This window comes from Arvicanthis niloticus, chromosome 17 (assembly GCF_011762505.2).
Source record: "Arvicanthis niloticus isolate mArvNil1 chromosome 17, mArvNil1.pat.X, whole genome shotgun sequence".
NCBI lineage: Eukaryota > Metazoa > Chordata > Mammalia > Rodentia > Muridae > Arvicanthis > Arvicanthis niloticus.
The window spans coordinates 31,625,239-31,643,211 of record NC_047674.1 but is presented as its reverse complement, the minus strand read 5'-3'; the positions used below and the strand labels follow the sequence as shown (position 1 = coordinate 31,643,211).

The window sequence follows — 17,973 nt, the reverse complement described above, 5'->3', positions numbered from 1 at the left end:
CCAATGCCAAGGCAGGCCTCAGATCTGTGTGACTAAGCTATTGCTTCTGCCTCCTGGATGTTGGGGTTACAGGTATTTACTGTCACACTCAGTTGTCTTTCCCTTTATAGGAAGAGCTGTGGGCTGTCTGATCTGGGTTTCGAGATGGAAGATCAGAAGAACCTAAGGATCAAAGGAGTGGGGGAGGTCCCTCTTGCTACAGAGAGGCAAGTAGTTTAGAATTCACATATCTACCTCTAAGTCCTTATCTCAGAGTCAAAGGGGCAAATGTACAAACGTATGTTAGGACAAACATGGAAGCGATCCCCGCAATGGACCTAGTAAGAGCTCTACTCAAGCAATATCAACTCTTGGCCTGATGGGAAAACTGAAAAGGGCCACATTCTCCTCACTTCCTAGTCTCCATTTCTGGTCGTCCATCTCAGAACCTAGGACATCAGCCAGAACCTCTTCCTCACCTATAAAGGGAGAGAAAGCTGGGTGTGGAAGTAAATGCCTGTAGTCTCATCGCTCAGGAGGCAGAAGCAGAACTAGGAGTTAAAGGCCAGTTCAGCTGCACAGTGAATCTTAGGCCTGCTTAGAGTACATGAAACCTGTTTTGTTTTTCATCTTTCTTAAGAATTACAGTGCCCAGGCCTCACAGCCTAGGATGGCAACAAGGTGACCTCAGGCATCATCACTCCATCTAAAGTCTGTATCCATGGCACAGGCAATTCCCAAAGCATGCAAAACCAAATGAACACAAGCTGAAGGAACGCAAAGTTCAGTGTTTTGTGTTTTATTCTTTTTGCTAACGTAAGATCAGAACCATCGTTCTGGCTCACTTCTATGAATTCATCCAACGCAAATTATAGTGATACAACCAAAGGTTGTCTTTGTTCCTCAGTGACATCTTCCTCAGGGCATTTACAAGCCCTCTGTTGCCCGAGAGAGAATGTAAAGCCTTCCTGACCCTTCCACATACTCATAAGAGTACTACCTTCTGAGGCTACATCCTCAAGTCTGCCACGAGGTGGATGGGGTGAAGTGTCTCCACATTCCGATCTGCGTGGTTTGAGATAGGACCTGCGGAATGTGGTCTACAGACTCTGCCACTTCCTTGTTGGTCAGTCCCGCAAAGGTGACGATCAGTGTGCTGCAGCTCCCCCTCCTCAGTTTTGCAGTTCTTCAAGGTATGTAAGCCATGCCTCAGAAGTCACCCATGGGATGCACACAGATTAACCACCAAACAGGATACAAGTTTTCTTTGGTTCCAGAACACAGGGCAGCATCGTTCAGGAGCAGCCCCTCCAGTGTTGTTCAAGCTGTTCTCCTAAGTCACAAAGGGTTATTCAGGGTCCTCTGCCAACTTAAATGATCCCTAAGCATTTCGGTGCCCCCCCAGTCTTATCTTCTCTTTTGGTGGTTATATGCTCTGACCTATGAAGCTATCAAGGCCCCAGCACTAGGCGCCTCATCCAGAATTCATACCTTCTTAAATTATCTGAATGCCTTCTGAATTTCAGAATACAGCTCCACAGCCACGTTGAGGTGCAGAGTCTGGAGGCCTCTCTACACCTATCACACGTCTCTGCCCTGCCCTGCCCAAGGCCCCTCAGCACTGTGTCCACTCAGATTACAGCCAGAGGGCTTTGGTGTAGCTGTATATGGCCCCATGAACAAAACCGCACTTGAGTTGCTTTATTTCTCATCTTGACAGAAACTTCCTAAGTGTGAAAGGGAAAGGAGCCTGCTCTGGAACACAGGTTCAGAGCTGAACTCCAAGCTCCATCTGCACAGTGTCATAGGAAATGAGAGGCTCTGTTCAATCTTCATTGTTCACATCACCAGGACCATGGTCTGCAAGGCTCAGGCTGGTCCCAGAGCCTCACATAGTAGTCAACAACCTTCCTACTTCTAAGCAGAAAGACAAAGTTCTAAGGAAAGGAAACAAACTCTGAAGCACAGCTTTCCCTGTCCTACCGCCCCAAGCCTCCTAGAACAGCAGAGATAGCATGGTAGCGGTCACTTGCTTCATCGCCAGGCAGCAGACAGGACCCTCAGGGATTCAGGGTTTCCCTCTGACTTGGTAAATTCCATTCTCGAGCTATTCTTAGGCCCTCAAGTGTCACGGAGAGCCCCAAGCCAGCAGCAGCACAGGGTCCTTGGGTATGTCTTGCCAACTACTTCCTGACGCTCCACCCCTCACTGTAAGTCTTTTTGGACCTACAGGCTCTCTAGTACAGGCAACCACACAAAATACTGTGAGGAAGGGGCCAGCCATCACATGACAACCACTGTTCTCCACATCTTAGAGCAGCTAAAGGCCGGCAGTCGACAGCCTACTTCTTCCTACCCTCATCATGAGACTGCAGCAAGCATTCTATACTGACACTGGGGTCAAATTACATCAGTGTTGGGGTAGAAATGCCAACAATCCACACATGGCCAGACCTTCTGGGTATCCTAGGGACCAGCTTGCTGGACCTGTATCACCTCGCCCAATGTTTTCTCAAGAACCAGAGACCCAACACCAAAGACAGCTAGTAAAGAGATGAAAATGGCTGTCTTAAGGATGTCTTCAGACACTCAGCCGTCTCAGCAGGACCGCACGGTTCACCTTCAGGCAGCTATCACCAACCTGGTAAGGACATTTTGCTGGCATATTCAGGGTGCTGGAGGCAGGCGCTGTGGCAGAAGAAGGGGGGAAAAGGGTCACAGTTTGGCCAGGCTAGACCCCCCCTCCTCTAACCCAATTTTCCCACTCCTGAGGATGCAATCCAATGTAATGATCAATAGAAAATAAGATGCATAAAATAAGACATTCTGCGCTGGTGTCATATACTTAACAAAACATGGGTTCTATAGTCTGGCCCACTGGCCACACCTTAGGGTAAGGGCTCACTAGCTCCTTAGCTCTGTGAGCTTCCTTCTCCTCACCTGGGACACAAATGACAGCACCTGCTTCTCAGGAATACTGCAAGGATTAAGTGAGATAACCTGCATAAAGCATCAACGGTATACAATTCACGCTCAACCACAAACATCAGCTCTTGGTTGTATTTATCACACCCAAGGACAAGAAAGGAACACAGAAAATAGGAAACAGGTGCATCACTAGACAAACTGAAAGGAAAATTTCCACGACTGTTACAATAGTATCATGTTTAGGTCATGGAAAATGTGGATATTGAGCCCTGCAGCCTGGAAGAGGGCACAGGTGGAGGGGTGGCATCTGCTCCTAGGCTCCCATGTTTCTACACGTCACAGGTTCAGAAACTCCAGGAACACAGTGAAGAAGATGAAGAGCACGGGAAGGAAGGATGAAAGGTTTGATAATCTCAAGGACCCACTTCTTACTTGCTTACAGAGCCCCAGGACAGGGGTGCACACAGGAAGAGTGCACACAGGAGGTCACTGTCCTGATGTAAGGGAGTGTAATTGGGCAGGGACTCTTGCAAGGCTGCAGTGTGGTCCACTGCCATGGGCAACAACTAGACAGGGGCCTCCCAGGCTGCCACTGCCAGTGTGGTCAGAAGGACACAAAGACTGAGAGTATAAGGTACAGTGTAGCTGCCTTCCATTTGCAGCCCTTAGCTGTCAGGACAAACAGTAGCTCAAGCCCATCAAGGAAACATGTCATGGATCTAACAAAAATTAGTTGGCACTTACACTTTAAGATCCACTCCATAGGTCAGTACTATCTAAGAAACCATAAAATGAGGAGGAGGAGGAGGAAGAAGAGGAAGAAAAGAAGAAGAAAAAGAAAATGACAACTACTTCTTTCAGACAGGTTCCCATTGGTCCAGGTCAGCTAAGGATGACGTAGGGTCTCCTGACTCAATCTCCTGGATGCTGCTATTACAGGCATTCACCATCTTGCCTGATTCATTTGGTATATTTAGGGTTTCATGTATGCTAGGCAAGCACCTGACCATGCCCACCCCAAAAGAACTGTATGGAGGCTGGAGAGATGGCTCAGCAGTTAAGAGTACTGAGGTCCTGAGGTCCTGAGTTCAATTTTCAGCAACCACATGGTGGCTCACAACCATCTATAATGGAATCTGATGTGAAGACAGCATGGTGAATTCATGTTTTTAAAAAAAAAAAAAAAGGCAGAGGTAGGTCTCTGAGTTTGAGGCCAGCCTGCTCTACATAGTGAGTTCCAGGCCAGCCAGGGCTATAATACATAGTAAGACCTTTCTCAAACAACAAAACCAAAATTAGTTAAAACATCACTGTCACATATAAGGAGTTTAACAAATGTTTAAGAAATGTTAGGCACAAATACAAGTATCTGTAACCCCAGTACTTAGGAAGCTGCAGAAGAATGCTAAAATAGGGACCAGTCTGAAATACATATTTGAGGGCAGGTCAACAAGAAAGTACACAGTGTCTCAATATCAACAAGTATCTTCTGAGTGTTCACATTTCCAACTGCCTCACAAATATCAAATGTGGAGATATATATATATATATATATATATATATATATATTTATCATATATTTATCATTTAAACATTTATGTTTTTAAGGTCCCTGGCCTAGCTGACTAGTTTTATGTAAAATTGACACAACATAAAACTAATTTTTAGAGAACCTCAATTGAGAAAATGCCACCCCTGCTCCTAGACTGGCCTGTGGTGCATCCTCTTGACTGTGGGAGAGCCAAACTCACTGTGTACAATGCTACCCCTGGGTCGGTAGTCCTAGCTGAGCAGGGAATTAAAGCAAGCTGGTAAGTAGCATCCCCTAAGGCTTCTGCCCAGGCTCTGCTTCATGATGCATTGTGACCTGGTGTTTTATCACAGCAATAGAAATCCTACCAACTTAAGTAAATTTCTACACCAAACTAAATGATAAGGTCCAAACCTCAAGAATTCAAGTGGTTTGCACAGAATCACACGGCTACTAGCTGAAAACCAACCTAACCCGAAGCACAGAGTTCTTTCTTTAAAATCACACTGACAATGTGAACAGAAGTAAAACTGGAAACTCAGACTTGATAAATCTCACTGTCCTAACTGCCCCTTTCCTGTTGGAGAAGGACCACAATGGACCCTGCCTAGCAATAATGCACTCATTTTATTCACATGAAAACTAATCTGGGTTAAAGCCAATGAGTAAAATCCAGTTTTCATCCTTTGCTTGGATGAATTCAGCATGGAAAATGAGGGTCCCCAACAACCTCAACTCCCACAGCAAGCTGGGGAGGATGTCTCCTTCAGAGGGAAGGCAGCAATCTGCATTCTGGCTGCACATCAATCTGGCACCAGCAAAGGAAAGACAGCCTCAGAACAGGCCCTGATGGTCAGGTCCATCAAAGCATGAAGGAACAGAAGGAACTTCTGTACTGTCTGCAACAGTGTACAACAAAAAACCCAAACTCTTCCTACTGTATTCTACAAAGACTGAAATGATCTTTTACAAAACTAGTCAGCAACAATTCTCTCTCTCTCTCTCTCTCTCTCTCTCTCTCTCTCTCTCTCTCTCTCTCTCACACACACACACACACACACACACACACACACACAAATGAGGTCAACCTAAAAACAAAAAAACCTTTTCAGTCTAATACTAGTAAGTGGAGCCTAAAATCCTAAGTGTAACAGAAGCTAGTGGAAATAATATGCATCCCTTAACCGGCAGGCTCTCTGTTTCCAGTCTGTTCTCCTGTGACAGGGCCTTGTTTCCTTTGTACATATAATAAAAGTAATGAGGGGTGCAGAAAAGAACAAGAAGGTGGCATGGCAGCACGCATCCGTGACTCTGGAATTACACTGGCACCTGGGAGAGACTGCACATCTGAGGCCAGTCTGAACAAAACAGGGCAACCCCATCTCAGACAAAACAGGACAAAACTGACAGGAAATGAATGAGATGGTTGGTGCATGCAGTCCTAGCATTTGAAAGGACAAGCTAAGAGGATCAAAAGTGTAAGGCCACCTTGCATTACGCAACAAGACCGTCTCAAAGAAATAAACCCACACTCTCTGCCTCCCTTTGCCTCTACTACCCTTTAACTCCCTTCCCCATGCCCTGAATAAACTCTATTCTATACTAAAGAAAAGAAAAGAGAAGAAAAGAAATCAACCTAAACAAATAAAAAGAAACCAACAAGACTTACTGGGAAAAAGCAACAACAACCCCCACCCCCCAAATTTGGAACTCAGACAGCTGAATATTAGGAAGGCCATTTAATGAATCATTTTCACTAAAAAAGGAACTGTTTATGTTCAATCATCTCATGCGGATGATTCTAACAGAGCATAGCATCTGCATTGTCAGACAACAAAAGGCTAGTACAGAAAGAGAAAGGATGGAGTCATACAACAGACTCATGTGTGTGCATTAACATGGAAGATTAAAGGAGAGAACTTCAAATGATTTTTAAGGATAAACAGATTCACCTCTTTAATTCAATGGGTGAAAAAGTAAATAAACTACAGCTGGGTATGGTGGTCCATGCTTGTGAGCATGGTGTGCACACCTATGGTCCCAGGAATTGCAAGGCTGAGGCTTGAGAGTCTATCTACATAGTGAAACCTCAAAGACAGAAATTTTTGAAGAGTCAAAGAGCAGTCTATGCTGCTCTTCTATAGGAAAACTTGTCAAAAACCAAACCAAAACCCAAGCAAAAATGACTGGGCATATTCTAGCAGATGTGGGTGATCTCAGTCAGTTTGAGGCCAGCCTTGTTTACATTATCAAACTCCAGGCCAGCCAGAGATATACAATGAGACCCTATCTCAAAAGAAAAGCTGTCTGCAGGTAATCCTAGCAACTTGGGAGGCTGAAGTAGAATGATCACAGCCTTGAGGCAAACCTGAGCAATTCAGCAAGACCCTTTCTTACAAAATAAATATAAAAGGGAACTGGAAAGATGGCATGGTAGGATAAGCACTGAGTAAGCATAAGGATCTGACTTCAGATTCCTGTTCAGAAAACACTCATGGTGAACACCTGTACTCCTGGGGGCTTGAGGTCTGCCCAATCTTAGCACAAATGACAAGTTCCAGGTTCACTGAGAGATCTTGTCTCAAAAACTACAGTGGAGAAGTGAATGAGAAAGATAACCCCAATGGTACTCTGGCCCCATCACACAAGTGTGAGCAAAACACACACACACAGAGATAGATAGACAGAAACACACTCACACACACACCCCATACATGATCCAGAAATAGAAATTATAAGTCAAACATTGAATAGAAAGATAAAATGGCTTGGACTAGAGCTCTAGCAGGCAGAGTTACCCAGTACACATGGACGCTTGATAATACTTAAATCTTAAGTATTATCAAGAACAAGGAACTGGGGGAAGTTACAGACATGCACCTGTAATTAAAGAATTCAGGAGAAGGAGAAAAGAGGACCAGAAGTTCAAGGCAATCCTTAGCTACATATTAAATTTAGGATCAGCCTGGGCCTGATCCTCTCTCAAAAAATATGTAGAGGCTGATGAGATGGTACAGTATTTAAGAGCACTTGCTGTCCTGCAAAGGATCAGAATTTGGTTCCTGGCACCAACATGGTAGCTCACAACTGTTCTTAACTCCAATTACAAAGAAGGTGGAGTCCTCTTTAGGCCTACGAGGGTCCCAGAAATGCACACATACATATGCAGACAAAACTCATACACAAAAAAAATAAGAATATAAAATAAAGGCAATTTACTGACTGGGAAAAAGCATAAGAAACTGTGTAACAGGAAAAGGATTAATATAAAACCAATGTATGTCAAAACTCACACAGAAGTGACTAAGATCCAGCTCCAAAAAGTTGTCCTCTAATCCCCACATATGACCTAGGGGTTTTTTGTTTTTGTTTATTCCCCAACTTGACACAGCTAGAGTTATCTGGAAAGAGGCACCTCAACTGAGAAAGTGCTTCCATTGTCATACTGCATGTATGTAACCTGAAGGGCATTCTCTGACTAAGGAATGATTGGGAGGGCCCAGCTCCCACAGGCACTGCCACTCCTGGGCAGGTGGGCCTGGTGTGTAGAAGAAAGCAAGTTGAGCAAGTCTGGAGAACAAGCTATTATTAAACGGTGTTCCTCCCTGCTCTGTGCTTCAGTTCCTATTGCCAGGTTTGGTCTTGAGTTCCTATCCTAACTTCTCTTCACCCTGTGAAGCCATAACAGAATCTGTAAGAATAGCACTGAGAGCTGTAAACATTTCTATATTTTTCCTGTAATGTTTCAATAATTTAGTAAGCATAATTATTTTTGTAATGAAAAAAAAAAAGATAAAAACACTAGGCCAACAGCTGAGCAGTACTAGGTCAGAAGCTAGGCAATGGTGGTGCACGCCTCTAATCCCAGTGCTTGGGAGGCAGAGGAAGAAGAGTTTGAGGCCAGCCAGGTTTACAGAGCAAGTTCCAGGCAGCTACACAGAGAAAACCCTGTCTGAAAACAACAAAAACAAACATAAAAAAACTCCACAGGCCACAGAGACAATTCAGTGGGTAAGAGCTTTTCCTACTAGGACTGATAACCGTCTGGTCCCCAGTCTCTATGGTAGAAGGAGCAAACAGGTTGTTCTTCAATCTCCACTCATGACCATGGAATGGTGTGTGAGTGTGCAGGGGCGCACACACACGCACACACACACACACACACACACACACACAATGTAGAAGGAAGGGAGGGAGGGAAGGAGGGGGGAATGAATGACCACAATAGGTGCTTTCAGCTGCTTTTTCATAGAAAAAGCTCTGGGTCAGTAGGGTGCCTGCAGTAGTACCTAGCTCCTCTACCTCCAGGCAGGTTGGTTCTGGTAGAGAAGACAGGAACTGGGCCCACCCATCTACAGACATTCAGTCTGTCCACTCCTCACTCATATGCAGACAGCCCAGGTGAACTAAGCTACTGGAGAAGAGTACAGTGTTGGGCCAGGACATTTGTGTTTAGCTTCCTATCTCTCTCTGGATGGCTCCTCAGATCAACATTTGTAGATTAGGAGCATTTACTTTATTTTAAAATGTCATAATGGAAATTAGCTAAGAGGAATAGATGGTTAATACCTGGCTACTAAAAAAACCTAGCTATATCCTAAAGACAGCAATGAAGACAGAGAATCAGTCTCTACTCACAAGCTCTAAATGATGAAACCAAGAGAGGGAAGAGAAAGGGAAGAAGAGAGAAATACTCAAAAACATTATACCAACCACGGATGCCCTTGGGGATGCACTGCCTCAATCCTCACAACAGTCAGTTTTACAGAGAAGGAAACTCACATAGGTCCTGCCTTGCTCAAAGTGACAAGTTTAGAAACCTCAGGGTCCAAATTTGAATCTAGTCTGCCTACAAGTTCAGTGCAAATGGCAACTATGGTCAACCCTTTGGCCAGCCCCACATTTACCTAGGACCAGAGCTTACTTCCTGGGTCTGCCCAGCCAACTCACCTGTGAACTAGAAGGCAGCATCTGGGAGTTGGGCTCCTCGGATGGTGGGGCTCCTGAACCCATAGGGCTAAGCGTGGTGATTCTGCTTGGCTGGCCACGGAGCGTCAGAGTAATGGTGGTGGGGACCTTTAAGCCTAAGTAAGAGACAGACAGACAGACAGACAGACAGACAGAGACAGACACAGAGATAGGAAGACAGGGGATTGATTTCTAGCCTTGACTTTCAGGTTAACAGTTTCTTCCCAAAGAAACTGGCTTCCTTCCTGGGTAGGTAGGTCCATGTTCTGTCAGTAAATTTGAAAGGCAGCAACCTGTGCTCTCTAGAACTTTTTGAGGGCAGGCTCCACAGAGCTGAATCCAAGAATCGAGGACAGGACACCCTGCCTATATGAGATCTGGAAATACCAGATCTGGAAGTCCCCATCCTTTTCATGAGACTTACCTGATGCTTGGTTGGAAATTTGAGCCAAGCCAGGTAGGCTGCTTGCCAACTTAGCGAGGCCCCCATTGGTCAGCAGCTGATGGATGGCAGTGGGCTTCCCACCAGGAGTGGCACCCAAGGAGGAGAGAGTGGTGGCCACAGGAATGGTACGGACAATGGTGCTCGTGCCTGTGGTGATGGTACCCAGACTTTGCATGGGGGTTGGCAATTTCACACTGGTGGCCTATTGGACACACAACCAGATGATTAGAAGTTACCACCCAACAACATTGGAGCCTGGATAGCCCATTCAGAACATGTTAAGGTACTCTTCCAGGATTTTTTATTATCATTATTCATCTTTATATTATCTTTAATCATCACAAATATGAGGGACCTAATATTATTACCTTATTTTATAGATGAAGACACAAGACAGAGATGCCAAGAAACTCATCTAAGCCCATAAATAAGTCATAGATTATGTCTGGTTTCTTGACTATGTATTTAGAAGGCTTTTTGTCCTTAACTCACTCATACTAGACATAACCTCCCTCCCTAAGAAGTACTAATCCCACACCGCCTTTCCAGCAGATGATATACCTGTGGGGCTGGCCCTGGGGAAGGACTTCCTGGGATGCCAGAGGTCTTGCTGCTAATATCCTGCAAGCTGAAGCTGAGGCCTTGGAGGAGGCTGCTGGCTGAAGCGGCCCCTAGGAGAGGACATGGCAGATAGCAGACGTCAGTCCTGTGTATTACCCACAAGCAGCCTGCAATAACCTAAACTTTAATCATCCTACAACAACCTAAACTTGCTCTTAGGCACTCCCCTGCCCTCAGAAAGATACCAGGAAAGCCTTCCCAGCACACACAGTAGTTAACACACAAGGTCAGGTGCTATGCCAGACACTGCCTTGAATTTACTCTGCACATCCCAACCTGTTCTAAGCTAGCAGTCCTGCACTTTGTACAAAAAAACGGACAGCTTGAATCCCACTTTTCAGAAACACAAATTTAACTACTTCTACAGAAAAACAAAGACTAAGTGGATTCAGATACCTGACCACATTATACACAGTCCAACAACCTAAAGTAAAAATCTTAAAGGAAAGGTAATTAATTCATCAATGTCCTAACCTATGGTATCAGGCAATCAGCCCTTCCAGGCAGGCCGGGCTTAAAAAAAGTACACAACAAGGAGGTAAAACACATTTCATTTTGCTGATGTCCAGTTCAGCACCACCTCTAGCTTTATCTAATCTGAGGTATGAAAAAGAAGAAGCACAACACAGGCACTGTCTGTCCATTCTCACAGTAAAGGACACAGCCCCTACAAACAGTAAAGACAAGCTAATTCCAGCTTCCTTTAGCTTCTGCCATCACTGGGAGAGCAGAGCTACTCCTTCTAGCTCCAGATCCAGAACTCCTGATCTAAGACCACCACCCTCCAGCAGCAGATCCTAAAGACTCCCAGTAGAGAACGTGATGGGCTACAAGATACCTGGAAGGGAGCTGCCTGGAGAAGTGGCCACCAAGCGGCTCTGCAGTGTGTGGATGGCATTGGGTGTGGCATTGCTGGAAGCCACAGATGGGGCTACACTGGCTGTAACTCCACTTTCAGAAGAACTTGACCTGGAAACAAAGGAAGAAGCCCTGTCATCCCAAAGAGCAGCAGCCCACAGCCACAAGGGGAGTATCCTGAGTGAAGTCCAGCAGGGAAGAATCTTCTGTTTCTTTGTTTTAGCGTCTAAGCCCCACCTCTATCCTTCTAAAAGCCAAGCCTAAATTAAGAACTCAAGTCTTAATAAAGTCAGTGGATGCTCTACAATTTCATAAGGAAAAATTAACTCAAAACTGACAGAAATGAAAAAAAGCTCCCAATCAGAAAAAAGCCCCATGCCAACAACTGACTCCAGAATCTTGCAACTTCCCTGAACACCAAATGTGTAAGAGAAAGAGGGACTAGGAGACCAAAGGCAGACTCACTTGGCTGTAGTGAGAAGTCCAGTGAGCTCCTTGGTTCCTGCTGAAGCTCCCAGGGTCATGGTGATGGGCTTCCCTCCAGTAGCTGCAGAACAACCAAGACCAAAGGTCAGTCCTAACTTGTCCCTAAGCCAAGGCTGAATTTAAGACAGAAGGTGAAAAAGAAGAGCTATGCTATTACAGGAGAGCTGGGGTTCTTCTATCCTTCCATTTTTTAGGCTTTCTAGAATATCTTATTACCTTAATTGGAACCCCAAATGGACAAAGTGTATAATGTTCTAAATGGCCCCACAAGTACTCTTAGATGTCTCCTTTCTTGAGACAGGTGATTACCACTTTCCACCATGTGTGACTCAAGACTACCTCTGTTCCAGGTGTCCATTGCACTGACAGAGACTGGGTTGCCTGCCAAGCCTGGGAACACTGGTCAGTCTTTACTAAACACACCACAAAAGACTCACCTTCAGGCATTCCACCTTGAGAAAGAGTACAAGGCCCTCCAAGTGTGTCCCCTTGGGAGATCAGAGACACTTTGATCTTCGGTCGCTTGGAGGGCTTTGCGCCGGGAAGAGGACTGGAAGGATGGTGCCTCTTCAGCTGGACCCGAAGCTCTTCTTTCTCTACCTCCTCCACTGGTTCTGATGAAATGGGAACTAAGAAATAGAGCTGAAGTAAGATCTTCCATAACTTATAATACCACAGGCCAAGCCAGCCACGATGGAAGATGCACATGAGAAATGACACAGGTACAAGCTGTCCCACTCATTGGGAACCTGGCTTGGAGCATCTCAGCCAACCTCAGCTGTCCTGGAGCAGGGAGACAAGGGGCCTTGAGCTACTGGGAATCAAAGAATGAAAGGCATGCTGATGTTGTCTAACAAAACCAACACCATCAGAGAACTAAGGAAACAGTCAGTTCTCTCAGCACTTTCCAGACTCAAAGAATTTGGTCATTTCCCTATTATACATCTTCTCCCAAGCTGTCCCATAGTTGGGGACAGTAAACAGCCTATGAGGAACATACATAGGCAGGCCACCTAACCCTCTGCATACGGGAGTTTTCACAGGGCTTCCTCAATCTCCATCATGTATTAGGTACTTGAGGCTGAGGGCTTTGCTTGTCAAATAGAGGTAGGGCAAATAGACTATCACCGTGACTTGCTGGCTCTCAGGAACTACTGGGTAAGGTAGCATTTCAGTTGCTGCCTGAATAAGACAGAAGTGGCCCGTGTCACAACCAGCTCTGGGGATATGGGCTTCCATTAACTCAAATAGATCACTGTGCATAAAGGCAAGCCTTCTAGGCTCACTAACCTTTAGGTTTTCTCAGTTTCCTACTCTGTGACCTCAGAAGTCTCTCTTTTGTCCTTCTTAGCATGGACAAAGAGGCTGGGGTAAGGAGCAAGACAGCAGGCCAAAGAACATGGGGTTGCTCTCACGGGCTACAGTGAGGTATCAAGGGCTGCTTAGGGATGAATGTACCAGCCTAAGCCAGGAGTGCTCTTAGTGGCTCTTGTATTTGCAGCAATCAGGATGGAAACAACCAAGGCAGGGAGAAAACAGACAAGAAAATGCAGGTTCACATGAAGGTAGCAGGCCACAGGCAAACAAGAGAGACTCAGAGCCAAGAAGCATGGCAGGAAAAAGTGAGAAAGCAAGACACGCCACCACGAGAAACCAACGGAGAGAACATAAGCAAGGGAGCTGAGAGACAGAGAGGAGAAGAAACAGTGGAGAGCAGGAACACTGAGAGGCAGGGAGGAGAGTGGCAAGCCTAGGCGAGCAAGTGAAAGTGATACTCACCAAAGAGACAGGAGGAGGTGCCGGGAGGAAAAGCTTTCCTCACCAGCATGTTTTGTTTCAGAAAAGCAGCAAACTGTGCTGGAATGAATCAGAAAGAATTATAGAATCACAGCCAGCTGGAGAATGGAGGAACAGAGCAGGAACAAGGAAAAGATGAAAACTGTCAACCATTCTTTCTGAGGGAACCACACAGATCTGGAACCTGGCTTTGCTGTGTAATTGCCACACCAGGCTGTTGCCAAGCCTCAACAAGCTAGGGCAAGTCAACTCCAAACAGAGGGGTCAACAGGCAGTGAGAGCTCTGTTAACTACTATTCCCCACCCACTCATCAGCTCTGCCTAAGCCATGGCTGTGTGGATGCTGCTGTCCCCACTGACACTCTTGGGTCCCATCTTAAACCCAGCTCGCCACTCAGCTTTCCAAGCCACCTTATGTTTCTCCACTTATCATACTACCCAAAGATACAGAAGCCTGCTGGTTCTGCCTTCACCAAATTCTAAGGGAATCCCACCAGTTCCAAGCACCATTTACAGAGCATCCACATAGACCTCAGGTGTGCCTGGCCTCCTTTGTTGCCTTCACCCACCCCCTCACACTTATTAGTGGCATTCATAAGAAGCCTTAGTTTAAGTAATGGAGCCTTTGGCCTCATTAAAAGTAAAAAAGGTGGTGAGCAGAGGACCATGTTGGGATGGAGGGGAGTGGAACAAATAGGCATTAGGGACAGAGCCACCGATGCTTCTTTCTTTACTCGCTGAATTTTTCCTTTTCTACAGCTCCTTACTCACATAGCCCTTGGATCCCTCCAAACCCTGAAATACAAATATTTCCCAGCCTTATCTGAAGCTTAACTGCAGAACACTGACCAAATCTGTAATGTCCCATCATGGAACTCTCTAATTCTTCAAGACCAAATCAAAAGACCAAGGTGAGCTAGCCTACCTAGTCTGAGGAGTAAAACCAGTCACCCTGTGCTTTATCTGGAAAGCCCACTGACTCCAGGAAAGGCTGGCAAAATACATAGCTTCTCCAATTAGAAACTAGGAAAAAGGTCAGGCTACTACACACACTTATAAGCTCACCATCTCCAGCACACCAGGACAGACAGGGCTGTTGACTAATGGCAAAATGCCCATTACCACACAGCCTTGGAACTCATTTCAACCTGAGTTTTCCTAGAAGCAATATGAGAGCCTCTCACACTGCCCTGAAAAATCTGCAGAGCTAATACTTCCCAACTCTACATGACACTAGCTGCAGGAGACAGAGCCCCACTGTGGCTGCTGGGCCAGGAGACCATCTGTACCTTGGGCTTGTCTGTGGGTCAGCACAGCTTCTGTCCTCTGCACATGTCTTTTCAGTAGCTGGGAGGTCCCAATCTGACTGGACTTCTGGGCAGAGGTCACTGTGGTCACTTTGGTCTTTGGGCTAGAGGTGGGGCTGCTGGACACACTGGAAAGATCCTGGGTAGAGAAGGTCCAAAGAGATTTGCATCCTCGGCATGTCTCCCTGCATCTAAGGAAGACCACTATACCTCCTCAGACCTCAGGAAAGGCGCCCCTCCCTGTGCACACTACCTCTGAGCCTGAGGGGGATGTGGGGAGCCTGGCAGCTGGGGAAGCAGGACGACTGCCTCGCTCAGGAATTTCAAAGGCCAGATCTCTTCGGGCCAAGTCCCGGGGTTTCTTCTTCTTCTCAGCATCCTGATCCCGAGGCTCAGAGCCCACATGACCTTCAGCACGAGTGAGGACCCCAGTTAGGAAGTCCACAATCTCATCCTAGTATGAAAAGGAACAAAGGCCTTAGTCCTCCTCTGGAGAACAGGACTCTCCTAGATACCATCAAGATAAACAGAACACCATTCTCCAAGGATGGTTCTTTTCACTCCCAAAGCCACACAAAGGCCAAGCTTAGCTGCTATACTTGGGGAAGACCATCAGGTGCCTGTGAGAAAGCTCTGTGCATACTCCACGTCCTAATCTGCTAAGATGCCCATCCAGATCTCAGTTCATTTCTCCTTCTTCCCCTGTTCTTTGATCGTGACTTAGGTCTACCACAGAGCCTACTAAATACCCTTTATGGTCCAGAGTGAGAAAGGTCACTGCCAGTAAAACGAAACCTAACAACAAAAAGGAGAGCAAATTGTTTACCTGAATACATCTGTCCACCATGCTTTGAGTCAAGCCCTCTGATTTCTTCTTTGCTTTGCTTATTCTAAGAAGCAACAAAGAAACAATGAGACCAGTGAGATGACTGAGAGGATAAAAGCACTGCAGAGAGAACATGATGACTGAGTGCAAACTCTGCAGCCCAGAGTGGAAGAGACCTGACCCTGAGGGTTGTCCTACCTATACACGCGCGCATGCGCACACATACACACACGCACACAGAAAGACAAGAGATAAAAAGGGAAAAAGGGAGGGAGAGAGGAAGAGAGAAAGGAGGAGGGGGGAGAGAAAAAGGAGAGCTGTAAAAAATGTTTTACCTATACAGTAAAACCCTGTCTAAAAACAACTAAAACCTGATTTCTGACTGACGCTCCTGGAAAATAGAAAACCAGGTCCCTAAGTTATACAACGGAGAGCAACATTATTAAAACTACATTAACCCTCCAAAATAAATTAAATGACATTTAATACAAATGCCACCTATGTTCATGTTGATCCTCCAACATGAGTTGCTCAGGACCTACAGGGTCTTAAGGAGAGAACTAACTCTTGCATGTTGTCTTCTGACCTTTCATAAAGTGTTAGGGCATGGGGACACCTGCACATAAATCCAACAATAAACATGTAACTCAAAAATGCAAAAAAAAAAAAATTAACCAGGTGAAGTGGCATACGGCATACACCTTTAATCTCAGCACACAGGAAGCATAGGCAAACAGATCTCTGAGAGTTTGAGGCCAGCCTGGTCCACATACAGAGTTATAGGACAGCCAGGACAACAATAGACCCCCATCTTTAAAAATTTAATAAGAAATAAAATAAAATGTAAAGTGTACGTAATGAAAAGTTTGATGTCAAAAAGAAAGAGTCCCCAAATCTTTCCTCTCAACAGGTTTAACAGTGTTCTTTTCAGATGGGGATAGTGAGCTACAGAGTAACTTATCCAAGCTTCTCCATAAAGGACCTGAGACAACTGAAGCTCCCCTACTCTCAGTCCGATGGCCTTCCAACCGCGTCAGTGTTTCCTAAGCAGCCTCACAACACAGCTCACACACGCCGGCACCCCATCGTCCCATTCCCTCAGGAACTCAGGACACATACACTCTCTTGTGGATAAAACCATTTGAGTATCTACAAAAATAATGGTTTACATGAGAACACAGCTATGAACATTAACAATCAAGTGGCAAATGACAAAGGCCAGAAAGACTCCTCCAAACCAGACAGACAGGAGTAGACATTCACCTAAGCTGTCCAATGAGAACCAACAATTAAAGCTAGATGGACACTGTGGTGCACACCATTAATTGCAGCACTCTAGGCAGAGCCAGGTAGATCTCTGTAAGTTCCAGGCCAGCCTGGTCTACATAATGATAGTTCCAAGATGGCCAGAGCTACATAGTGAGATTGTCTCAAAAAAAAAAATCTCTGCAAGTAAAGATGTTTCCTAAGATTAAATGAATGGCTGTCTTGATGATCAAAGTCACAAGTCACTTTTCCTTAAATCTCTCCCAAAATCTGGCTTTGTTGCTACTTCATAATGAAACCAGTCAGGCTTAACACAAGTAAATCTATGTTCACACTGGTCCTCAAGGAATGAAATTTTTAGCCGGGCGGTGGTGGCGCACGCCTTTAATCCCAGCACTTGGGAGGCAGAGGCAGGCGGATTTCTGAGTTCAAGGCCAGCCTGGTCTACCGAGTGAGTTCCAGGACAGCCAAGGCTATACAGAAAAACCCTGTCTCGAAAAACCAAAAAAAAAAAAAAAAAAAAAAAAAAAAAAAGAATGAAATTTTTAAAAACACCTACCCCAGGAAAAGTTTGATGACAAAGAAATCTCAAAGTGTGTTCTTACCACAAGATGACTCCTAATTACAAAGGGGAAACAGTAATTTCATAGTGGGGAACCCCACAGTAGCTATCTCAACTGTGTGATCAACATTATTATCAGTAATAATAGGACAAATTGAATCATGTATCCTCTGACAGAATCCACTGAGAAGCTACGTCACCTTTGTGGCATTCCTGACAAAACTAAACATCTTCAATGTATCAGAAGAAAATATGTAAAAGAACTATCTCTCTTGTAACTGTTGAGCTGTCTTTAACAGTGTCAAGGTTCCAGAAAATAGACACTGAAGACTGGGCATGGAGACTCAGGAGGGAAGGGCAGAAGGAGCCTGCTCAAGGCCATTCCCAGCTACTTTGTAA

General features: G+C 45.4%; 1 protein-coding gene across 9 annotated transcripts in view; it reads right to left on the bottom strand.

Annotated features, from left to right (window-relative positions):
- Positions 1-762: 762 nt before the first annotated feature.
- The window catches only part of Kansl3 (KAT8 regulatory NSL complex subunit 3), a 37,980-nt gene continuing 20,769 nt past the window's right edge, over positions 763-17,973 (bottom strand). For 3 of the 9 annotated variants that reach the window (XM_076915079.1, XM_034521213.2, XM_034521220.2), the window contains 11 exons: positions 15,747-15,810; positions 15,174-15,374; positions 14,903-15,059; positions 13,596-13,673; positions 12,254-12,445; positions 11,796-11,877; positions 11,311-11,441; positions 10,413-10,522; positions 9,831-10,053; positions 9,389-9,522; positions 2,503-2,667 (listed from right to left, as the gene is read on the bottom strand). In XM_076915079.1, coding sequence (XP_076771194.1) covers positions 2,647-2,667; positions 9,389-9,522; positions 9,831-10,053; positions 10,413-10,522; positions 11,311-11,441; positions 11,796-11,877; positions 12,254-12,445; positions 13,596-13,673; positions 14,903-15,059; positions 15,174-15,374; positions 15,747-15,810 — 1,393 coding nt within the window. In that variant the 3' untranslated portion in view covers positions 2,503-2,646. Of the gene's footprint in view, positions 2,668-9,388; positions 9,523-9,830; positions 10,054-10,412; positions 10,523-11,310; positions 11,442-11,795; positions 11,878-12,253; positions 12,446-13,595; positions 13,674-14,902; positions 15,060-15,173; positions 15,375-15,746; positions 15,811-17,973 lie in introns of all 9 variants that reach the window. The other 6 variants (XM_034521217.2, XM_034521221.1, XM_034521218.1 and 3 more) reach the window with 4 other exon arrangements.